The sequence below is a fragment of the Eumetopias jubatus genome, unplaced genomic scaffold, assembly GCF_037043125.1.
Source record: "Eumetopias jubatus isolate StellerSeaLion01/CBP00866 unplaced genomic scaffold, mEumJub1_p1.0 scaffold_15, whole genome shotgun sequence".
Lineage (NCBI taxonomy): Eukaryota > Metazoa > Chordata > Mammalia > Carnivora > Otariidae > Eumetopias > Eumetopias jubatus.
Genome location: NW_028274821.1, coordinates 29,737,441 through 29,763,955, shown reverse-complemented (window position 1 = coordinate 29,763,955; position 26,515 = coordinate 29,737,441). Strand labels below are relative to the sequence as shown.

At 36.2% G+C, this 26,515-nt stretch overlaps 1 protein-coding gene across 4 annotated transcripts in view; it reads right to left on the bottom strand.

Moving 5' to 3' along the window:
• Window positions 1–26,515, bottom strand: part of ERCC6L2 (ERCC excision repair 6 like 2) — a 136,728-nt gene that overhangs the window by 90,016 nt on the left and 20,197 nt on the right. For 3 of the 4 annotated variants that reach the window (XM_028122250.2, XM_028122252.2, XM_088019268.1), the window contains one exon: window positions 282–475. In XM_028122250.2, the coding sequence (XP_027978051.1) occupies window positions 282–475 (194 nt within the window). Of the gene's footprint in view, window positions 1–281; window positions 476–24,394; window positions 24,459–26,515 lie in introns of those variants that run through there. The other variant, XM_088019269.1, reaches the window with a different exon arrangement.

The window sequence follows — 26,515 nt, the reverse complement described above, 5'->3', positions numbered from 1 at the left end:
ACAGAGAGCATGACATGGGGCTCAATCCCACGACCCTGAGATCATGACCTGAGCCAAAATCAAGAGTGGGATGCTTAATTGACTGAACCACCCAGGCTCCCCACAGGTTTTTCCTTTTTAGAAAATAAATTATTATAAACTGTCTATTTTAATAATTCTGAAATGAAATGAAATTATGCTAAGGAATGTTCAGAACTTTTTAAAAAAATCACAATATAACGGGATAAATACAATGGGTGTAAACAGAATATTAATGCAATCATTCCCATTATTCTCATTACCTGTTAAGTTCCTCCAGATATAAACGTAACGTTTCATAAGTTGTTAGAGCAATTTCACATTTCCTCTGCTTTACACGAATCAGTTCATTGTCTTTTTTGTTACCATGTAAAATAGTGACTCTGAAATATCCCCAGGTGTCCAATTCATCCCTCCAGTTGTAGAGGACAGAAAGAGGAGCAACTATTAAGAACATCTAAAAGAAGAAGAAAAACAAAATTATGATAAATTTTTTAAAAAGTGAAATCTGGAATATCAATAGTCCTTTTCTTTAGTTTTTAACACTGCAATTAATAAGAACAAATACAACTTAGTGACTGGATATATCTGGATATAAAAGGCTGTCAAAAAGCATTTTGTTGTTTATCTTTTTATTAAGATAAAAGAGATAACTGTCCAAAGAAAGAACTGTTTTTATCCCCACCCCTGCAAAAATGAGCCAAGAAGTAAGAGAGAAACAATTCTCCAAAAGAGAGAAAAGAGTTTAATCAGGACCCGAATAATAACGTCAAGAGCCAAGTGGATAATATAAATATGTAAAGCAGGCCAGGTTTTTTTCTTGAAATATATGGTTTTCTGAAGCTCTTTGTCCTTTGTACTCCCCTAGTCCAATTCCTCTCTCCTTCTCTCAGATACTGTCAGTTGAAGACCTAGAAAATTCATTAAAAAATCGAAGCAATTAGAAGAAAACCCCTACCTCTTTTCTCATTAGATCAATAATCTACCTATATTTATTTTCATACATTCTGCTCTCCTACACATTACCATGGATGAACTAACTATGTTCTTATCTAAAGACAAACTCTAAACTTATACAGTGGTTGCCATCACTTCTTGTCAAACTAAAGTCAATGCTGGAGAAATTGCCCCGAATCTCCCGTATGTAACTATAACTTTCCCTTTTTAATGGACCATATCCATCCACAAGCTAGTAAGTCCTAATATTTCCCAGGGTTAAAAGACAAAACAATACAGTGTTCCCTCTCTCGCTGTGTCTCTTTCTATCAAATAAATAAATAAAATCTTTAAAACAAAACAAAACAAAATACCCCAAATCCCTTCCTTAACCCTACATCTCTCTTTAGCTATCCCCCAATCACCTTATTGCCTTTCTAGCAATGATACTCAGGAGTTATCAATACTTATTGCTTTTACTTACTTTCCTCCTGTTCTCTCTTGAATTCATAAATATGACTTCTGTCCTAACTCCTCCAACCAAAGCAGTTCTTATCGAGATTAACAATATATCTCTGTTTAGTCTTGAATGAATGTTGGGGTTCCACTGATCTTCCCTGTAAACTAACCCCAAGTCCTGTTGTCATCACCCATTTTAATTTTTTAATGTTTTTATTTCTCACTGTTACCACTACTTCTAAGCTATTATATTTATTTTTTAAAGATTTTATTTATTTATTTGACAGAGAGAGAGACAGCAAGAGAGGAAACACAAGCAGGGGGAGAAACAGGCTTCCCACTGAGCAGAGAGCCCGATGTGGTACTCGATCCCAGGACCCTGGGATCATGACCTGAGCCGAAGGCAGACGCTTAACGACTGAGCCACCCAGGTGCCCCTAAGCTATTATATTTAATAATGTTACAAGTTTCTTCCCTAAAGTTTTATATTTGTCCTATTTGATAAAGATGAACCAATTATACATACTGAAAATTTTCAGTTTAGCAAAAAGTTAAGTAACAATACTAGTCTAAATCCTGCTCTCTCTTCTGTGAAATATTTCAGGTAGGCCATTTGTCAGCTGTAAGAAGTCAAAACTGACTCTTTTGGAAAGAGAAAGAAGAAAAAAAGAACAGAAGATTAACCTACTCAATTGAGAGTTTCTTTTTCCACCCCATCATCAAACACACATAAATACTTTCTTGTCATACTTGATTCATCTCAAATACTTTTGCCTTTTGATTTGGAATTTATCCTATGAATTCCATTATACCCCTACCTTCAAATACAAAATTTGGGATCCAAGTACTTAGTCCAAATATAGTCTCATCCCCTCCCCCCAATTTTGTAGATTACAAGATGAAAATGATAGGTCCGAACTCCATTGCGCACTTTGAGCAGTTTTCCACTTCAGGTATCATTCATCAAAGTTGGCAATGAATCTAAAGATTCCTAGAATCAGCCCTAAGATTCAAAAAGTTTTAAAATTAAGACATTTCTTATTATTGGTCTTTGAAATTGCAAAAGGTAAATAAAATGGTTCAATACCTTATTTTAATACTAAAAGAGGTCAGAGAACTGAGTTATGCCATTTACAAAGTCCAGAGAAAGTATATAAGAAGAATGTAAAGTATTTACTACCATGCTGTGAATAATATTTCATTTAATAAGCCTTACTTAAGCAAAAGATGTCAAAACAATAAAATGGAAAGCAGTGTCCAGCTGCTAAATCTAAGCACACAAAGCAACTATATTTGTTATTCTGAAGCTAAGAAACAATTTTATAAACCTCGATCTAAAATATAATACAAACAGGGCCGCCTGGGTGGCTCAGTCATTAAGCCTCTGCCCTCAGCTCGGGTCATGATCCCAGCTCCTGGGATCGAGCCCCGCATTGGGCTCTCTGCTCTGCGGGAAGCCTGCTTCTCCCTCTCCTACTCCCCCTGCTTGTGTTCCCCCTCTCGCTGTGTCTCTGTCAAATAAATAAATAAAATCTTTAAAAATAAATAAATAGATAAAATATAATAAAAACAGAATTAAAATTTGCTCACTTAAATATTACTAAAATCAACAAAGGTCACATTTAATCGCTCAACTAGAGAACACTGAATTACTTTTATCTCTTTCAACAAATCTATCTCAATTATTGAAAGGCATGCCTTTAAAGTTTGATTCTTCATGCACTATGGCTTTAGAAAAATGATGTCATATGGACAAAGATGTTTTTCATGTGCAATGATTTTTCTGGTAGAAATAGTTATAGCATTCACAATAATTACCATACCATTATTGAGCACTTGCTGTGTGCCAAGGGCTGTGCAAAGTAGTTGACAAATATTAACTCAAGGACTTTACATAGAAATGCTATCAGGTAGAAATATTTAGTATTTCCTTTCTAGAGATGAGATGAAAAACTAAGGTGTAGAGTTGTTAAATAACACACCCAAGATCATACTGCTATTAGGTGGCAAAATAAGTATTTGAACCCATGTCTGTCTAATTCCAAAACTTGTAACCACCATTATATATCATGTTGGTACTATAATTCAGAAAGCCCATGACTGTGAGACATATAGCTCTCTTTTACCACTGTAACTCCAGACCTTTGTATAGCATTTAGAAAACAAAGGTGTTCAAGTGATAAATGAAATAATAAATGCAACCATGCATGTCAGTGCCAGGTTAGGAATAGCAATGTATATTCAGAGAACAGCAACAGACAAACAGGGCCAAAGCAAAGGTCTCACACAGGAGAATGTGAGACATAAAGTGAAAAATAATATGTACCTTTATATAGAGAGAAATTATAGACCATAAAATTGAAATTTTTGCTATATATCTCAAAGTTCTAAAAATATTCCCTGTAATTACCTCTATAATGTTAATTCTTTCAAAAATGCCAAACCTAATTAATTTAAACACTATTATGTATAACTGGTAACTTTTTCTTTTGGAATGCTGTGGCTATTTAATATATGAGAATTTAAGTTTAAAATCCATTCTAGTCATGGATTTATGTAAATCCTTTTTTAGAAAAGCAGCATAAGAATTATACCAAAACTAGACATTCTTCAAAAATAGAAAATTGTAGACCAATATCACTTAAATTAATGGACAGCAAACCAAAAAATATCAAATCTTTCAATTAAACAAGAAAAGTAAATAAGGGATAAAAATGGAAATGACAAGTAAAAGTATTTGTAGAAAATATAAGTAAAACAAAATGAACAGTAAATCAATTATGTTTTTAAAGATTTATTAGAGAGAGAGAGAGTGCATGCAAACATGCATGAATTGGGGGAGAGGCAGAGGAGAGAATCTCAAGCAGACTCCCCACTTGGGGCTCGCTTTAATGACCCATGAGTTCATGACCTGAACCAAAATCATGAGTCAGACACTTAATCGACTGAGCCACCCAGGCATCCCAAACAGTAAATCAATTATTAAGAACAGTAAAAAAATTAAGAAAGTACAATTTATCAAATATGTGTTGCACCTTAAATAATACATTAGGCCAGATGGACTTAATAGATATATACAGAATATTCGATCCCAAAGCAGCAGAATATACATTCTTCTCAAGTGCACCTGTAACATTTTCTGGTATAGACCATATGTTAGGACACAAAACAAGTCTTAATAAATTTAAAAAGACTGAAATCTTATCAAGCATCTTTCAACCACAAAGGTATGAAACTAGAAAACAATTACAAAAAGAAAGCTTGAGAATTCACAAATATGTAGAGGTTAATCAAATGCTACTCATGATAAAAACCCTCGACGAGGAAGATTTAGAGGACATATACCTCAACATAATAAAGGCCATAATGAAAAACCCACAGCTAACATCAACCTCAATAGGGAAAAACAGAGCTTTTCTTCTATGATGAGGAAAAGCCAGGGATGTCCATTCTCAACAGTTATTTAACATAGTAAAGGAAGTCTTAGCCACAGCAAACAGACAACAAAACAAATTAAAAGGCATCCAAATTGGCAAGGAAAAAGTAAACTTTCACTATTTGCAGATGACATGATACTACATATAAAAAATCTAAAAGATTCTACCAAAAAAACTGCTAAAACTGATAAACTAATTCAGTAAAGTCACAGGATACAAAATCAACATAGGGAAATCTGTTGCATTTCTATATACCAATAATGAAGCTGCAGAAAGAGAAATTAAGGAATCAATCCCATTTACAACTGTACCAAAAACAATACGATACCTAGGAATAAACCTAACCAAAGAGATTAAGGACCTGTACTCTTAAACACTGATGAAAGAAACTGAAGATGACACAAAGAAATGGAAAAGTATTCCATGCTCAAGGAGCAGAAGGACAAATATTATTAAAATGTCTATGCTACCCAAAGCAATCTACACATTTAACACAATCCCTATCAAAACACCAACTGAATGTTTGACAGAGCTACAACAAAATCCTAAAATTTGTATGGAATCACAAAAGACCCTGAATAGTCAAAGCAACCTTAAAAAAAGAAGAGCAAAGCTGGAGGCATCACAATTCCAGACTTCAAGTTATATTACAAAGTTGTAGTGATCAAAACAGTATGGTACTGGCACAAAAATAGACACACAGATCAATAGAACAGAGTAGAAAACCCAGAAACAAACCCACAACTACACTGTCAACTAATCTTCAACAAAGCAAGAAAGAATATCCAATGGGGAAAAAACAGTCTCTTCAATAGTGTTCAGAAAACTGAGCAGCAGCATGCAAAAGTATGAAACTGTACTACTTTCTTACACCATACACAAAAATAAATTCAAAATGGATTAAAGACCTAAATGTGAGACTTGAAACCATAATAATCCTAGAGGAGAACACAGACAGTAACCTCTTTACATTGGTTTAGGAACTTTTTTCTAGATATATCTCCAGAGGCAAGAGAAATAAAAAGCAAAAATAAACTATTGGGACTTCATCAAAATAAAAATCTTCTGCACAGTGAAGGAAACAATCAACAAAACTAAAAGGCAACCTATGGAATGGGAGAAGATATTTGCATTTTCAGATGACATCTGATAAAGGGTTAGTATCCAAAATATATAAAGAACTTATAAAACTCAACACCCAAGAAACAAATAATTCAATTAAAAAGTGGGCAGAACACGTGAATAGAAATTTTTCCAAAAAAGATATACAGATGGTCAACAGACACACGGAAAGATGTTCAATATCACTCAGCATCAGGGAAATACAAATCAAAACTACAATATCACCTCACACCTGTCAGAATGGCTAAAATCGGTAACACAAGAAACAACAGATGTTGGCGGGGATATGGAGAAAGGGAAATCCTCCTACACTGCTGGTGGGAATGCAAACTGGTGCAGCCACTCTGGAAAACAGTATGGAGGTTCCTCAGAAAGTTAAAAACGGAACTACCAATTGCTTTACTAGGTATTTACCCAAAGAACATAAAATACTAATTCAGTGGGATAGATGTACCCTGATATTTATAGCAGTGTTATCTACAATAGCCAAATTATGGAAACATACACACACACACACACACACACACACACACACACACGTATACACACGTACACACACACACACAATGGAGTATTACTCAGCCATAAAAAAGAATGAAACGCCATTTGCCACAACATGGATGGAGCTAGAGAGTATTAAGCTAAGCAAAGTAAGTCAATCAGAGAAAGATAAATACCATATGATTTCACTCATATGTGGAATTTAAGAAACAAAACAAGCAAAGGGAGAAAAAAAGAGAGGCGGAGGTAAACCAAGAAACATATTCTTTTAACTTTAGAGAACAAACGAATGGTTACCTGAGGGGAGATGGGTGGAGGATGGGTTAAATAGGTGATGGTGATTAAGGAGTGCACTTGCTGTGATAAGCACAGGGTACTGTATGGAAGTGTTGAATCACTATACTGTACACCTGAAATCAGCATTACACTGCATGTTAACTAAAAATAATTTAAATAAAAATTTTAAAAACTAAACATGCTACTGAACCACCAAAGGATCAAAGAATAAAAAAATACCTTGAGACAAATGAAAATGGAAATAAAACATGCCAAATATATAGGATGCAGAAAAGCAGTTCTGAGAGGGAATTTCACAGTGATCTATGCTCAAAGAACTAGAAAGAAGGACAAAGCCCAAAGTTAGTAGGAGAAATAAATAACAAAGATTGGAATGGAAATAAATAAAAGAGACTAAAAAAGACAAAAAAAAATCAGTAAAACTAGGAGCTGCTTCTTTGAAAATAAAATACTGATAAAACTTTAGCTAGACTCACCAAGAAAAAAGAGGAAGGGCTCAAATAAATAAAATCAGAAATGAAAGAGATGTCACCAAATGATACCACATTCATACAAAGAATCACAAGGGAGTACTATGAACAATTATGTGCTAACAAATTGGAAAACCTAAAAGAAATGGATATTTTCTAAAAACTACAACCCTCCATGACTGAATCATAAAGAAAAAGAGAATCTAAATAGACCAATTATTAGTAAGATGAATTACTACTGATTTTTCAATCAGTAATCAAAAACATCCCCCCAAAAAAGTCCAGTATCAGGTGGTTCAGTGGTGAATTCTACTAAACATTCAAAGAAAAGTCAATACAAATCCCCCTCAAACTTTTCTAAAAAATAGGAGAGAATTCATTTTACAAGTCCATCATTACCCTGATAACAAAACCAGACAAGGACACTACAACAAAGGAAAATTAAGTCAATATCCTTGATGAACATAGGTGCAAAAATCCTTAACAAAATATCAGCAAAGTGAATTCAGAAATACATCAAAAGGATCATACACCATGATCAAGTGGGTTTTATTCCAAGGATGCAAGGATGGAATGTTAATGTTGTTCAACATCTGCAAATCAATCACATGATAAACCATATTAACAAAATGAAGAATAAAGATCACATGATCATCTCAATAGATGACAAAATTCAACATCCATTTATAAAATGGATAAAAACTCTCAACAAAATATAGAGGGAAAGGACTTCAGCATAATAAAGGCCATCTAACAAGCCACACCTAATATTATACTCAATGGTAAAAGATGAAAAGTACCCCTCTAAGATCAGGAACAAGACAAGGATGCTCACTCTTGCCACTTTTATAGTATTGGAAGTCGTAGGCAGACCAATCAAGAAGGAAAGAAGGAAGGAAGGAAGGCAGACAGGGAGGAAAGAAGGAAGGAAAGCGGGGAAGGAAGGAAGGAAATCCAAATTGGAAAGTAAGAAGAAAACTGTCAATGTTTGCCTATGACATGATATTGCATATAGAGAACACTAAAGACTCCACCAAAAAAAAAAGCAAAAAAAAAAAAAAACCCAAAAAACCCTGTTAGAATAAACAAGTTCAGTACAGTTGCAGGAAACAAAATCAATATACAAAAATCTGTTGCTTTTCTATACACTAACAACAAACTATCAGAAACAGCAATGAAAAAAAAATCTCATTTATAATTACATCAAAATAAGTAAAATACCTAGAGATAAATTTAACCAAGGAGGTAAAAGACCTGGACACTGAAAACTACAAGCCACTGATAAACCACAGAAGGGGCACCTGCGTAGCTCAGTCAGCTGAGTGGCCAACTTGATTTTGGCTCATGTCATGATCTTGGAGTCCTGGGACTGAGCCCAGCATCAGACTCCATGCTCAGCAGATTAAATAAATAAAACTTTAAAAAAAGAAACTACAGAGCAAGATGGCAGAGGAGTAGGAGACCTGGATTTCGTCTGGTCTCAGGAATTCAGCTGAATAGAGATCAAACCATTCTGAACACCTATGAACTCAACAGGAGATGGAAGAGAAGAATAGCAACAACTCTGAACAGAAAAGCGACCACTTACTGGAAGGTAGGACGTGCAGAGACGTGAATCCAAGGCGATATTTGGGAGGATAGACAGCAGGGGAGGGGGCCTCCGTTGGCCGCTTCTGGCAGGGGATATAGCAGTGGAGCACAAAATCGGAACTTTTAGAAGTCGGCTCCGCTGAGGGACGTCGCTCCAGTGGCTAAGCGGGGGGTGGAAACCTCAAAGGACAGTGTGGTCTCAGGACCGTCAGGGTCACAGAAAGACTGGGGGTGCCTGAGTGCGGCAGAGATCCCAGGTATTGGAGCGGGGAAGCCAGATGCAGAGACGGAGCCGAGGCGCGGGCTCTCAGCTCAGGGTTGCCATAAACCGTGATCTGGGGCCCAGTTGGGCCACTGCTCCTCCAGCAGGGACCCAAAAAGCGGCAGATCCGGGGAGACTCCACTTCCTCCCCCAGGAGGAGCGGCGCGGGAGCACACCGCAAGGATCTGCTGGGTTTGGAGACTCCACACCGAGTCGGGGTGCCAGAGATAGAAACGCTCGGTCACAGGCCGGGTGAGCACGGAGTGCGGCTGGAGACCGGGGACACAGGAGTGAGTGACTGCTTTTCTCTGGGGCGCACTGAGAAGCGGGGCCCCAAGTTCTCGGTTCCTCCAAGCAGAGATTGGGAGGCCAACATTTTCACTCTTCTCCTCCAAAGCTGTACGGAAAGCTTGCAGGGAACAAAAGCTCCTGAGAGCAAACCCTAGCAGATTGCTTAGCCAGGACCAGCAAGGGCGGGGCAATTCCGCCTCCGGCAAAGACATTTGGAAACCACGGCAACAGGCCCCTCCCCCAGAAGATCAGCACAAACAGCCAGCCAAGACCAAGTTTACCGATCAAGGAGAACGCGAGAACTCCAGTGCTAGGGGAATACTGCACATAGAATTCATGGCTTTTTTACCATGATTCATTAGTTTTTCAAAGTTAATTTTTTAACTGCTTTTTTTTTGAATTTTTCTTTTTCCCTTTTTCAACCAACATCTTATCAATCCCTTTTTGAAAAAAAAAATTTTTATTTTTCATTTTTAGAGTCACATTCTATCCCTTCATAGTAGATACCCTTATTTTTGTCATATATATATATATATATATATATGTAAGTTGTTCTCTCTTTAAAATTTTGAGATACAGTTTCTTCTAACAGATCAAAATATACCCTAAATCACTAGTGTATGGCTTTGTTCTAGTCTCCTGCCTGATCACATTCTCTCCCTTTTTTTTTTTTAAATATTTCTTTTTTCAAACTTCTTATCAATTCCTTTTATAAAATCTTTTATAATTTTCATCTTTACACTCATCTTCCATCCCTTCATTGTATCAACCCTTATTTTGTACATACATAAGTCTTTCTTTCTTTAAAATTTTAGGAGGCACTTTCTTCTAACAGACCAAAATACACCCAAATCTAGTGTGTGGCACTGATCTATGCACTAGCCTGATCATATTTGATCATATTCTGTTTTTTTTGTTTTGTTTTGTTCTGTTTTTGTTTGTTTTTATCTTTTTCTTTTTCTTTTCTTTCTTTCCCTTTCTTTTCCCGTTGTTTCAGGTCTTTTCTGATTTGTTTAGAGTATATTTGCTGGGGATGTTGTTAACCTGTTAGCATTTTGTTCTCTCATTCATTTTTCTCCTCTGGACAAAATGACAAGACAAAAAAAATCACATCAGCAAAAAAACAAGAGGTAGTACCGTCTGCCAGGGACCTACTCAATACGGAAATTAGTACGATGTCGGACCTAGAGTTCAGAATCATGATTTTAAAGATACTAGCTGGGCTTGAAAAAAGCATGGAAGTTATTAGAGACACCCTTCCTGGAGAAATAAAAGAACTAAAATCTAACCAAATCAAAATCAAAAAGGCTATTAATGAAGTGCAATCAAGAATGGGGGCACTAACTGCTAGGATAAATGAGGCAGAAGAGAGAATCAGCGATATAGAAGACCAAATGATGGAAAATAAAGAAGCTGAGAAAAAGAGAGATAAACAACTACTGGATCACGAGGGCAGAATTCGAGAGATAAACGATACAATAAGACGAAACAATATTAGAATAATTGGGATCCCAGAAGAAGAAGAAAGAGAGAGAGGGGCAGAAGGTATATTGGAGCAAATTATAGCAGAGAACTTCCCTAATGTAGGAAAGGAAACAGGCATCAAAATCCAGGAGGCACAGAGAACCCCTCTCAAAATCAATAAAAATAGGTCAACACCCCGACATCTAACAGTAAAACTTATGAGTCTCAGAGACAAAGAGAAAATCCTGAAAGCAGCTCGGGATAAGAGATATGTAACCTATAATGGTAGAAACATTAGATTGGCAACAGACCTATCCACAGAGACCTGGAAGGCCAGAAAGGACTGGCATGATATCTTCAGAGCACTAAATGAGAAAAATATGCAGCCAGAATACTATCTCCAGCTAGGCTGTCACTGAAAATTGAGGGAGAGATAAAAATCTTCCAGGACAAACAAAAACTAAAGGAATTTGCAAACACGAAACCAGCCCTCCAAGAAATACTGAAAGGGGTCCTCTAAGCGAAGAGAGAGCCTAAAAGCAGCACAGACCAGAAAGGAACACAGACAATATACAGTAACAGTCACCTTACAGGCAATACAATGGCACTAAATTCATATCCTTCAATAGTTACCCTGAATGTAAATGGGCTAAATGCCCCAATCAAAAGACACAGGCTATCAGAATGGATTAAAAAACAAGACCCATCAATATGCTGTCTGCAAGAGACTCATTTTAGACCCAAAGACACCCCCACATTGAAAGTAAGGGGGTGGAAAACCATTTACCATGCTAATGGACACCAAAAGAAAGCTGGGGTGGCAATCCTTATATCAGACAAATTAGATTTTAAACCAAAGACTGTAATAAGAGATGAGGAAGGACACTATATCCTACTTAAAAGGGTCTATCCAACAAGAAGATCTAACAATTGTAAATATCTATGCCCCTAACATGGGAGCAGCCAATTATATAAGGAAATTAATAAAAGCAAGGGAAAACATTGACAACAATACAATAATAGTGGGGGACTTTAACACCCCCCTGACAAAAATGGACAGATCATCTAAGCAAAAGATCAGCAAGGAAATAAAGATTTTAAACGACACACTGGACCAAATGGACTTCACAGACATATTCAGAACATTCCATCCCAAAGCAACAGAATACACATTGTTCTCTAGTGCCCATGGAACATTCTCCAGAATAGATCACATCCTAGGTCACAAATCAGGTCTCAACTGGTACCAAAAGATTGGGATTATTCCCTGCATATTTTCAGACCACAGTGCTTTGAAACTAGAACTCAATCACAAGAAAGTTGGAAAGAACTCAAATACATGGAGGCTAAAGAGCATCCTACTAAAGAATGAAGGGGTCAACCAGGAAATAAAAGAAGAATTTAAAAAATTCATGGAAACCAGTGAAAATGAAAACACAACTGTTCAAAATCTTTGGGATACAGCAAAGGCAGTCCTGAGAGGAAAGTATATAGCAATACAAGCCTTTCGCAAGAAACAAGAAAGGTCTAAAATATACAACCTAACCCTACACCTAAAGGAGCTAGAGAAAAAACAGCAAATAAAGCCTAAACCCAGCAGGAGAAAAGAAGTAATAAAGATCAGAGCAGAAATCAATGAACTAGAAACCAAAAGAACAGTAGAACAGATCAAAGAAAAAATTAACAAGATTGATAAAGCCCTGGCCAGACTTATCGAAAAGAAAAGAGAAATGACCCAAATCAACAAAATCATGAATGAAAGAGGAAAGATCACAACCAACACCAAAGACATAGAAACAATTATAAGAACATATTATGAGCAACTGTATGCCAGCAAATTAGATAACCTGGAAGAAATGGATGCATTCCTAGAGATGTATCAACTACCAAAATTGAACCAGGAAGAAAGAGAAAACCTAAAGAGACCTATAACCACTAAGGAAATTGAAGCAGTCATCAAAAATCTCCCAAAAAACAAAAGCCCACGGCCAGATGGCTTCCCAGGAGAATTCTACCAAACATTTAAAGAATTACTCCTGAACCTGTTCCAAAAAATAGAAATGGAAGGAAAACTTCCAAACTCATTTTATGAGACCACCATTACCTTGATCCCAAAACCAGACAAAGACCCCATCAAAAAGGAGAATTACAGACCAATATCCTTGATGAACATGGATGCAAAAATTCTCACCAAAATACTAGCCAATAGGATCCAACAGTACATTAAAAGGATTATTCACCATGACCAAGTGGGATTTATCCCTGGGCTGCAAGGTTGGTTCAATGTCTGCAAATTAATCAACGTGCTACAATACATTAACAAAAGAAAGAACAAGAATCATATGATCCTCTCAATAGATGCAGAAAAAGCATTTGACAAAGTACAGCATCCTTTCTTGATCAAAACTCTTCAGAGTATAGGGATAGAGGGTACATACCTCAATATCATAAAAGCCATCTATGAAAAACCTACAGCGAATATCATTCTCAATGTGGAAAAGCTGAGAGCTTTCCCCCTAAGGTCAGGAACGCAGCAGGGATGTCCACTATCACCGCTGCTATTCAACATAGTACTAGAAGTCCTAGCCACAGCAATCAGACAGCAAAAAGAAATCAAAGGCATCCAAATCGGCAAAGAGGAAGTCAAACTCTCACTCTTTGCAGATGATATGATACTGTATGTGGAAAACCCAAAAGACTCCCGCCCAAAACTGCTAGAACTCATACAGGAATTCAGTAAAGTGGCAGGATATAAAAGCAATGCACAGAAATCAGTGGCATTCCTATACACCAACAACAAGACAGAAGAGAGACAAATTAAGGAGTCAATCCCATTTACAATTGCACCCAAAACCATAAGATACCTAGGAATAAATCTAACCAAAGAGGCAAAGAATCTATACTCAGAAAACTATAAAATACTCACAAAAGAAATTGAGGAAGACACAAAGAAATGGAAAAAACATTCCATGCTCATGGATTGGAAGAACAAACATTGTGAAGATATCATTGCTACCTAGAGCAATCTACAAATTCAATGCAATCCCCATCAAAATACCATCCACTTTTTTCAAAGAAATGGAACAAATAATCCTAAAATTTGCATGGAACCAGAAGAGACCCCGAATAGCCAGAGGAATGTTGAAAAAGAAAAGCAAAGCTGGCGGCATCAGAATTCCGGACTTCCAGCTCTATTACAAAGTTGTCATCATCAAGACAGTATGGTACTGGCACAAAAACAGAAACATAGATCAATGGAACAGAATAGACAGCCCAGAAATGGACCCTCAACTCTATGGTCAACTCATCTTTGACGAAGCAGGAAAGAATGTCCAATGGAAAAAAGACAGTCTCTTCAACAAATGGTGTTGGGGAAATTGGACAGCCACATGCAGAAGAATGAAACTGGACCATTTCCTTACACCATACACAAAAATAGACTCAAAATGGTTGAAAGACCTCAATGTGAGACAGGAGTCCATCAAAATCCTAAAGGAGAACACAGGCAGCAACCTCTTCGACCTCAGCTGCAGTAACTTCTTCCTAGAAACATCACCAAAGCCAAGGGAAGTAAGGGCAAAAATGAACTATTGGGACTTCATCAAGATAAAAAGCTTTTGCACACCAAAAGAAACAGTGCACAAAACCAAAAGACAACCGACAGAATGGGAGAAGATATTTGCAAATGACATATCAGATAAAGGGCCAGTATCCAAAATCTATAAAGAACTTATCAAACTCAACACCCAAAGAACAAATAATCCAAACAAGAAATGGGCAGAAGACATGAAGACATTTTTCCAAAGAAGACATCTAAACGGCCAACAGACACATGAAAAAGTGCTCAGCATTGCTCGGCATCAGGGAAATCCAAATAAAACCTCAATGAGATACCACCTCACACCAGTCAGAATGGCTAAAATTAACAAGTCAGGAAACGACAGATGTTGGTGGGGATGCGGAGAAAGGGGAACCCTCCTACACTGTTGGTGGGAATGCAAGGTGGTGCAACCACTCTGGAAAACAGTGTGGAGGTTCCTCAAACAGTTGAAAATAGAGCTACCATACGACCCAGCAATTGCACTACGGGGTATTTACCCCAAAGATACAAATGTAGGGATCCGAAGGGGTACGTGCACCCCAATGTTTATAGCAGCAATGTCCACAATAGCCAAATGGTGGAAAGAGCCATGATGTCCATCGACAGATGAATAGATAAAGAAGATGTGGTATATATATACAATGGAATATTATGCAGCCATCAAAAGGAATGAGATCTTGCCATTTGCAATGATGTGGATGGAACTGGAGGGTGTTATGCTGAGTGAAATAAGTCAATCAGAGAAAGACATGTATCATATGACCTCACTGATATGAGGAATTCTTAATCTCAGGAAACAAACTGAGGGTTGCTGGAGTGGTGGGGGGGTGGGAGGGATGGGGTGGCTGGGTGATAGACATTGGGGAGGGTATGTGCTATGGCGAGTGCTGTGAATTGTGCAAGACTGTTGAATCACAGATCTGTACCTCTGCAACAAATAATGCAACATATGTTAAGAGAAAAAAAAAGAAGATAGCAGGAGGGGAAGAATGAAGGGGGGGAAATCGGAGGGGGAGACCAACCATGAGAGACGATGGACTCTGAAAAACAAACTGAGGGTTCTAGAGGGGAGGAGGGTGGGGGGATGGGTTAGTCTGGTGATGGGTATTAAAGAGGGCACGTTCTGCGTGGAGCACTGGGTGTTATGCACAAACAATGAATCATGTAACACTACATCCAAAACTAATGATGTAAAGTATGGTGATTAACATAACAATAAAAAAATTGAAAAAAAACTACAGAAGGCACAAAAAAATGGAAAAATATTCCATACTGTGGATTGGAAGAAAAATATTTTAAAATGTACACACTACCCAAAGCAATCTACAAATTCAATTCAATCCCTATAAAATTCCAATGATATTTTTCATAGAAATATAACAATCCTAAAATTTGTATAGAACCATAAAAGACCACAAATAGTCAAAGCGATCTTGAGAAAGAAAAACAAAGCTGAATTATACTCCGTGATTTCAAACTGTTTTACAAAGCTATAGTAATCAAACAGTACGCTACTGCATAACAAGAGACATATAGATCACTGGAACAAAACACAAATAACCCACACTTATATGGCCAATTAATTTATGACACAGGAGGCAAAAATATCCAATAAGAATGGACAGTCATGTCAACGAATGGTGTTGGGAAAACTATACAGCCACAGCAAAAGATGAAACTACTATCTTATAACACACACAAAACTCAAAATGGATTAAAGACTTGAATGTAAGACATGAAACCATAAAGCCCCTAGAAGAATACATGGGCAGTAAGCTCCTTGACTATGGTCCTGGTAATGGTTTGGGGGTTTTTTATGTTATGTTATTCACCACACATTACATCATTAGTTTTTGATGTAGCGTTCCATGATTCATTGTTTGTGTATAACACCCAGTGCTCCATTCAATACGTACCCTCTTTAATACCCATCACCAGGCTAACCCATCCCCCTCAACCCCCTCCCCTCTAGAACCCTCAGTTTGTTTCTCAGAGTCCAGAGTCTCTCATGGTTCGTCCCACCCTCCAATTCCCCCCCCCCTTCATTTTTCCCTTCCTACTATCTTCTTCTTTTTTTTAACATATAATGTATTATTTGTTTCAGAGGTACGGGTCTGTGATTCAACAGTCTTACACAATTCACAGTGCTCACCATAGCACATACTCCCCAAAGTCTATCACCCAGCCACCCATCCCTCCCACCCCCCACCACTCCAGCAACCCTCAGTTTGTTTCCTGACATTAAGAATTCCTCATATCAGTGAGATCATATGATACATGTCTTTTTTTTTTAAAGATTTTTATTTATTTATTGAGAGAGAGAGAGAGAATGGTAGAGAGAGAGCATGAGAGGGAAGAAAGTCAGAGGGAGAGGCAGACTCCCTGCTGAGCAGGGAGCCCAATGCGGGACTTGATCCCGGGACTCCAGGATCATGACCTGAGCCGAAGGCAGTCGCTTAACTGACTGAGCCACCCAGGCACCCGATACATGTCTTTATTTCGCTCAGCACAATACCCTCCAGTTCCATCCACATCGTTGCAAATGGCAAGATTTCATTACTTTTGATGGCTGCATAATATTCCATTGTATGTATATGTGTACACACACACACACACACACACACACACACACACACACCCCACATCTTCTTTATCCATTCATCTGTCGACGGACATCTTGGCTCTTTTCATAGTTTGGCTATTGTGGACAATGCTGTTATAAACATCCGGGTTCACGTACCCCTTCGGATCCCTACATTTGTATCTTTGGGGTAAATACCCCGTAGTGCAATTGCTGGGTCGTATGGTAGCTCTATTTTCAACTGTTTGAGGAACCTCCACACTGTTTTCCAGAGTGGTTGCACCACCTTGCATTCCCACCAACAGTGTAGGAGAGTTCCCCTTTCTCCGTAGCCCCGTCAACATACGTTGTTTCCTAACTTGTTAATTTTAGCCATTCTGACTGGTGTGAGGTGGTATCTCATTGAGGTTTTATTTGGATTTCCCTGATGCCGAGCGATGCTGAGCACTTTTTCATGTGTCTGTTGGCCGTTTAGATGTCTTCTTTGGAAAAATGTCTTCATGTCTTCTGCCCATTTCTTGTTTGGATTATTTGTTCTTTGGGTGTTGAGTTTGATAAGTTCTTTATAGATTTTGGATACTGGCCCTTTATCTGATATGTCATTTGCAAATATCTTCTCCCATTCTGTCGGTTGTCTTTTGGTTTTGTGCACTGTTTCTTTTGGTGTGCAAAAGCTTTTTATCTTGATGAAGTCCCAATAGTTCATTTTTGCCCTTGCTTCCCTTGGCTTTGGTGATGTTTCTAGGAAGAAGTTACTGCAGCTGAGGTCGAAGAGGTTGCTGCCTGTGTTCTCCTTTAGGATTTTGATGGACTCCTGTCTCACATTGAGGTCTTTCAACCATTTTGAGTCTATTTTTGTGTATGGTGTAAGGAAATGGTCCAGTTTCATTCTTCTGCATGTGGCTGTCCAATTTCCCCAACACCATTTGTTGAAGAGACTGTCTTTTTTCCATTGGACATTCTTCCCTGCTTTGTCAAAGATGAGTTGACCATAGAGTTGAGGGTCCATTTCTGGGCTGTCTATTCTGTTCCATTGATCTATGTGTCTATTTTTGTGCCAGTACCATACTGTCTTGATGATGACAGCTTTGTAATAGAGCTGGAAGTCCGGAAGTGTGATGCCACCAGCTTTGCTTTTCAGACCAATATCCCTGATGAACATGGATGCAAAAATTCTCAAGAAAATACTAGCCAATAGGATCCAACAATACATGAAAAAGGATTATTAACCATGACCAAGTGGGATTTATTCCTGGGCTGCAAGGTTGGTTCAACATCCGCAAATCAATCAGTGTGATACAATACATGAATAAAAGAAACAACAAGAACCATATGATCCTCTCAACAGATGCAGAAAAAGCATTCTATAAAGTACATCATCCTTTCTTGATCAAAACTCTTCAGAGTATAGGGATAGAGGGTACATACCTCAAAATCATAAAAGCCATCTACGAAAAACCCACAGTGAGTATCATTCTCAATGGGGAAAAACTGAAAGCTATTCCCCTAAGGTCAGGAACGCAGCAGGGATTTCCATTATCACCACTGCTATTCAACATAGTACTAGAAATCCTAGCCACAGCAACCAGACAACAAAAAGAAATCAAAGGCATCTGAATTGGCAAAGAAGAAGTCAAACTCTCACTCTTTGCAGATGATATGATACTTTATGTGGAAAACCCCAAAGACTCCACCCCAAAAGTGCTAGAACTCATACAGGAATTCAGTAAAGTGGCAGGATATAAAATCAATGCACAGAAATCAGTGGCATTCCTCTACACAACAACAAGACAGAAGAAAGAGAAATTAAGGAGTCGATGCCATTTACAATTGCACCCAAAACCATAAGATACCTAGGAATAAATGTAACCGAAGAGGTAAAGAATCTGTACGCAGAAAACTATAAAATACCCATGAAAGAAATTGAGGAAGACACAAATAACTGGAAAAACGTTCCATGCTCGTGGATTGGAAGAAAAAATATTGTGAAGATGTCAATGCTACCTAGAGCAATCTATACATTTAATCAAATCCCTATCAAATACCATCCACTTTTTTCAAAGAAATGGAACAAAGAATCCTAAAATTTATATGGAACCAGAAAAGACCCCGAATAGCCAGAGGAATGGTGATGGGTTTTTTAATGTAACTCCTAGAGCAAAGGCAACAAAAACAAAAATTTGTTTCTTTTGGATATTAACCAGTTATCAGATATATGATTTGCAAATATTTTCTACTGTTTAGTTGGTTGTCTTTTCATTTTGTTGACGATATCATTGCTGTGCAGAAGGGACTACATCAAACTAAAAAGCTTCTGATAAGTATTTAATATCCAAAATACTAAAGAACACATACAATTTAATAGCCCCCCCAAAAAAATCCAATTTAAAAATGGACAGAGAATCTGGAGAGACGTTTTTCCAAAGAAGGAAAGGAGATAGCCAACAGCTACATGAAAAATCTCACTAATCATTAGGGAAATGCAAATCAAAAGCACAATGAGATATCACCTCACATCTGCTAGACTGCCTATTTTCAAAATGACAAGATGTAACAAGTGTTAGGCACAATTTTAGGAAAAGGAAATCCTTATGCACTACTGGTAGGAATTTAAATTAGTGCAGCCACTATGAAAAGCAAAAAATTAAAAACAGAACTACCATATGATCCAGGACTTTCACTTCTGGGTATTTGAAGAAAACAAAAACACTAATTTGAAAAGATTTATGCACCCCCATATTCACTGCAGCATTATTTACAGCAGCCAAGATATGGGAACAACTTAAGTGTCCACTAACAGATGATAAAGAAGATGTGACATATATATATATCACACATATATACACCCACGGAATACTATTCAGCCATAAAAAAGAATGAAATCCTGCCATTTGTGATAACATGGATGGACCTTGAGGGCATTATGCTAGGTGAAACAAGTCAGACCAAGAAAGAGAAATATCATTTGATTTCACTTATATGTGGAATCTACAAAATAAAACAAACCCAAAAAAATCAAGCTCATATCTACAGAGAACAAATTAATGGTGGCTAGGGCATTAGTGTGGTATGTGACATGCATACAGCTATAAAATAAATAATTCATGAAGATGTAATGTACGCCATGGTGACTATAGTTAATACTGTATTGCATATTTTAAAGTTCTCCTTACAGAAAAAAAATTTTTTTTCTAACTATGTATGATGATAGATGTTAACTAGACTTATTTACTGTGGTGATTATTTTGCAACGTATACAAATATCAAATCATTATTTTGCACACCTGAAACTAATATAATATGTCATTAATACTTCAAAAAAGGCCTGAAAAGGCATGTGGCTTTAATATATATAAAAACATGACCAGTTAGAACATAAAATTTTAAAAGTTCCATTTGTAATAGCAACCAAAAAGAAAGAATACCTAGTTAAACTTAATGAACAAGAAACTAGGTCATATGAAGAAAGCTAGAAATTCTGAAGGGCAAGAAATAAGATTTAAGCAAATGATACGACTACTCTTGGAGATGCAGTATTTACAGTGTAAAGATGTTCATTCTCCCTACCTAAATCAATAAATTCAATGTAATACCAACTAAAATATCAATAGGTTTTTAGGAGAAAATTGAGAAATTTGAAGACAAACTAATCCTACCAAACATTAAAACATATTATAAAGCCAAAAAAATTAAAACTGTTTAGCACTGAAAGATAAATGAACAAATAAATCAGTAGGACAGAACAATGTATCCAGAAATACACCCACACATTTATAAATGAGTTTCATTTTACTCAAAAGTGACCCTTCAAATATAGTGAAAAAGAGGGCTTATTTAATAAATGACAAAATAATTGGCTAACCAATTGAAAAAAATAAAGCTGGATTAATAGATGATTCCTTTTTTTTTTTTTTTAAAGATTTTATTTATTTACTTGACAGAGAGAGACAGCGAGAGAGGGAACACGAACAGGGGGAGCGGGAGAGGGAGAAGCAGGCTTCCCGCGGAGGAGGGAGCCCGATGCGGGGCTCGATCCCAGGACCCTGGGACCATGACCCAAGCTGAAGGCAGACGCTTAGCGACTGAGCCACCCAGGTGCCCCAACAGATCATTCCTTATAGCAAAATAAATTCAGGCTAACACAGAGATATAAAGGTATAAATAAAGTCATACACATTATAAAAGATTCATGGGTGAATTTACAATCTTAGGTACAGAAGATTTTTCTAGGCAGGCATAAAACCCAGAAGCTATAAAGATAAGTATTTTTAACTACCCAAATTTTTTAAAAATACAATAAATAAGTCAAAAGCTGACTCTGAAAAACTAGGAAAGAAATATTTACAGAATACATAATGGACAAACGATTAGTATGTAGAACATATGATTAAGGACTATTAAGAAATATGATTAAAACTAGAACTTGATGTTTTAAAAAGCTGTTAAAAGTCTTTTAAGATTCTGAAAAGATACTTGACCTCACTCATAATTAAAGCAATCGAAATCAGAGCAAGGTATAATTTTTCTACATCTCTGACATAATTTATGTTAGTTAACACCTAGGATAAATGAAAAGGTGGGAAACAGACACAATTTTACACTATTGGTAAGGATACAAATTGGCACAAGCTCTTAAAAGGCAATTTGACTCTAGCTGTCAAAATGTAATATACCCATAATTTCAGTACCACAGACTGTGTGATGCCAGTACCAAGAATTTATCCCATAGTTATGATGGCAAAAAGTTGCAAGATATATGCATGAGGATTTTCACAGTAGCATCATTTGGAAGATAATCTTCTTGGTATACATCAGAAACTAAAGAAACAGTGTATAGTAAATAAAATGCTGGAAACATATTTTTGTTCAATCACCATTGAAACTGCTTCTGATAATGTGATTACTAGAAAAATTCTCCTCTGCATTAATACTGATTATGAATTTTCACAGACCCTTTAAAGCTTTATCATATGAGATAGCAATATTTTAAAATTAATTTACTTTGATTTTCTTAAAGACTGAATTCCAATTCTAATGGCTTAAATCTAAAGACTCATTCCAAGAATTAATATGTGAAATGCATACTTTGTGTCTTTTCCTTTAGGAATTTATTCTTGGCAGGAAACATCTATTTCATGCATTCTTAGATGATTTATTCACACTTGAAAAGTTTCAAAATATATATGAGATGTATCATTTCACACACACATACCCCGAATCCACCATTCCTTAATTTGTAACATTTGATTCATTAAAAGGATTTGTTTTTCAAGGAGTTCCAACATTAATTTTTCAGGATTCCACTGCAATTCTGGCATTAGCATAATAAATAAAAAGGAATTTATTTCTTTTCTAGTTATTTCACAGACTATCTTTTAAAAAATGCACAAAACTTTATTTACTTATTTTTTTATTTGTTTTAAAGATTTTATTTATTTAGGCGCCCCAAAATGCACAAAATTTTAACTGGACCAATACAAATTTATCTTTTAAGAATTTCATCACACAGGGGCGCCTGGGTGGCTCAGTCAGTTAAGCATCTGCCTTCAGCTCAGGTCATGATCCCAGGGTCCTGGGATCAAACCCCACATCAGTCTCCCTGCTTCGTGGGGAACCTGCTTCTCCCCCTCCCTGCTGCCTGTTGCTCTGCCTGCCTGTATTCTCTTTCTCTCTGTCAAATAAATAAATATTTTTTTAAAAAAAGAATTTTGTCACACAAAAATACAGTATTTGTTTGAATTTCATTCTGGGGAATTAATTTAGGATGTCACTGGTAATCCCATTAAAAGCTTTATGAAATTCCAGTTCAAATGATTAACTAAACAAATGTATGTATTGATGCAACTGAAACAAAAGAACAATTATAAAAATAAATCCATAATAGTGTAAAATGCTTGGAAGTGGTGCTGCCCAATAACCAGAACTGTGTAAGAGTAGATGAAAACTGACAAACTTAAAGAACTGAGAAATCTATCCTATACCTATGTAAGAGAAAACTTCCCCAAAAAACAAAAAAGCAAATTTTCCTAGAAATAGACTTTAAGCCAAACACTGTAACAAGAGACAAAGATAGTCATCAGATCATAATAAAAGGGGTCAATTCATTAACAGAATATAACAAGTGTAAATATTACACCCAACATCAGGACATCTAACTATATATAAAGCAAATATTAACAGGTATGAAGAGAGAAAATGACAGCAATATAATAATAATAGGGGACTTCAACACCCTACTTTCAACAACAGATAGATCATCTAGACAGAAAATCAGTCAAGAAACATCAGACTTAAACTACATGTTAGATCAGATGGACCTAACAGACATATATACAACATTTCATCTAACAGCAGCAGAATACATACTCTTCTCAAGCACATATGGAACTTTCTCCAGGACAGATAATATGTTAGGCCACAAAACATGTCTTAATAAATGTTTGATTTAAATCATATCAAACATATTTTCTGACCACAATCGTATGAAACTAGAAACCAATGACAAGAGGAAAATTGAAAAATCCATACATATGTGGATATTAAACAATATGCTCCTGATAACCAAAGGTGTCAGAGAAGGAATCAAAAGGGAAATGAAAAAATCTCTTGAGACAAAAATTGAAACACAACATACCAAAACTTATAGGATGCAGCAAAAGGAGTTCTAAAAAAGAAATTTTTAGTGATAAAGACCTACATTAAGAAAAAAGAAAAATCACAAATAAACAACCTAACTTTATACCTCAAGAAACTATAAAAAGAAGAACAAGGAACACCTGGGTAGTGCAGTTGATTGAGCATCCAACTCTTGGTTTTGGTTCAGGTCATGATCTCAGGGTTGTGAGATCAAGCCCCCAGTTGGGCTCCACACCTAGTGTAGAGTCGGCTTGGAACTCTCTCTCCTTCTCCCTCTGCCCCTCCCCACCCCTGCTCATGCATGCTTTCTCTCTCTAAAATAAATAAACCTTAAAAAAAAAAAAGTAAGAACAAATTAAGCCCAAAGTTAGTAGAAGCAATCACAAAGATCATAGTGGAAATGAATGAAATAGAGACTAGAAAAGCACTAAAAAAATCACTGAAATTAAGAGCTGATTCTTTGAATAGATAAAGTTGGCAAACCTTTAGCTAGAATAAGAAAAAAGGGAAAACACTCAAATAAAATTAGAAATGAAAGAGGAGACATGACAACTGATAACAAAAAATACAAAGGATCATATGAAATTATACAATTATATACCAAGAAATTAGATAACCTACAAGAAGTGGATATATTCCCAGAAAAACATAACCCAACAAGCCTGAATCATGAAGAAAGATCTGAACAAATTACTAGTAAAGAGATTGAATCAGTAACCAAAAACCTACCAGCACAGAAAAGTCCAGGACCAGACAGCATTACTAGTGAATTCTACCAAACATTTGAAGAAATGTCAATCCTTCTCAACAATCCCAAACTCATTTTTCAAGGCCAATGTTATCCTGTTATCAAAGACAAGGGTATCACAAGAAAAGAAAATTACAGGCCAATATCCCTGAAGAATATAAATACAAAAATCCTCAACAAAATATTAAACAGATTCAACAGTACATTAAAAGGACCATACACCATGATCAAAGAGGGATTTATTTCTTAGATGCATTGATAGTTCAACATATGCAAATCAATAAATGTGATACAGCGCATGAACAAAATGAAGGATAAAAATCATATCTCAATAGTTGCAAAAAAAAGCATTTGACAAAAAATGATAAAAACTCTCAACAAACTGGACATAGAGAATACATACTTCAAAATAATAAAGACCATACATGACAAGCCCATAGTTAATATCACAGTCAATAGTCAAAAGCTGAATACTTTTCCTCTAAGATCAGTAACAAGACAAAGATGCCTATTCTTACCCAGTTTATTCAACATAGGACTGGAAGTCCTAGTCAGAGCAATAAAAAGACACTCGAATTGGAAAGGAAGAAGTAAAACTTGTCTGTTTGCAGATGATATGACATTACATGTAGAAAACCCTAAAGATGCCATAAACAAAAACGAAAACAAACCTCTTAGAACTCGGTAAAATAAATTCAGTAAATATGCAGGACACAAAATCAATATACAAAAATCAGTTGTGCTTCTATACATTAGCAATGAATTATCAGAAAAAGAAATTAAGAAAACAATGCAAAGGGGGCGCCTGGGTGGCTCAGTCGTTAAGCATCTGCCTTCGGCTCAGGTCATGATCCCAGGGCCCTGGGATAGAGCCCCACATCAGGTTCTCTGCTCCACAGGAAGCCTGCTTCTCCCTCTCCCTCTGCCTGCCATTCCCCCTGCTTGTGCTCTCTCTCTCTCTCTCTCTGTCAAATAAATAAATAAATAAAATCTTAAAAAAAAAAAGAAAAGAAAAAAGAAAACAATGCAAAGTAATGGCAGAGTAATTAATTAAAGGGGAAACAATTATGACAATCATCTGCTTCAGAGAAGCAGCACTCCACTTCCCCTATATAAAGTACTGTGTATATTTTTCCAAAGCAGGAGAACTTCTTCAGAATTCTTAGTGAGTGTTGGGGTTGAGGAAATTTCTAAATTTCAAGGTTGAAGAAAAAGTCCTATACACTTTCAAACAAAAAGAAAATTTATTGTCCAAGGAAAAAATCAGTTCAGTACTGGAACCTCATCTACAATATAGAGTGACAGAAGAAAATAAAATTATTTTGGTCGTTTAAGAGAAAACTTTTAACTTAGAATTCTACACACAGATAAACTATCAATCCAGTATAACAGTAATATAAAAGTACATAAAACTTTTGAAACAACTGAAGTTGTTAAATAAGCAAAAAGTGGTACAAACACAAGAAGAAATGAGAAAGCTGAAAGACATAGCAGGAAATTTTAATATATTTCTCTCAGAATTTAATTGCTCAAATAGACCAAAAACAAAACAAAACAGTATTAAGAATTTTAACAATATAATTAACCTTGATTTAACATATATATTTAGAACTATGTGGCCAGAACAACAAAGAATATGCAAAATACTTGCAAACATTTTTAAAATAACTGAGACTATGTAACTGCACAGCATTAAAAACACCTGACCATGGATTTAGCCACAAAAAAAAAAAAGAAAAAAATCAAGCCAGTATTATCTGAACAACAAAAGTAGAAATCAACAACAAAGGCTAAATACTCTCATCATTCTCCAACCCCCCAATAATTCACTCGGAAATTTTAAACTTCACTTTAAATAGTACTTGAGTAAAAGAGAAAAACTATAGAGTCACAGACAATTTTGAAAAGACCACCTAGTGAAAACTATGAAATGCAAAGTAGTACTCAGAAAAACATATACAACTTAAGTGAAATTTATTAGAATATAAGATTAAAAATAAATACTTAAGAAATGAACTGAAAGAGATAGAAAAATAGCAGTGTATATTATAGCAAGGAATTACACATATATATGCATATGTGCCTATATAAATATATAAATG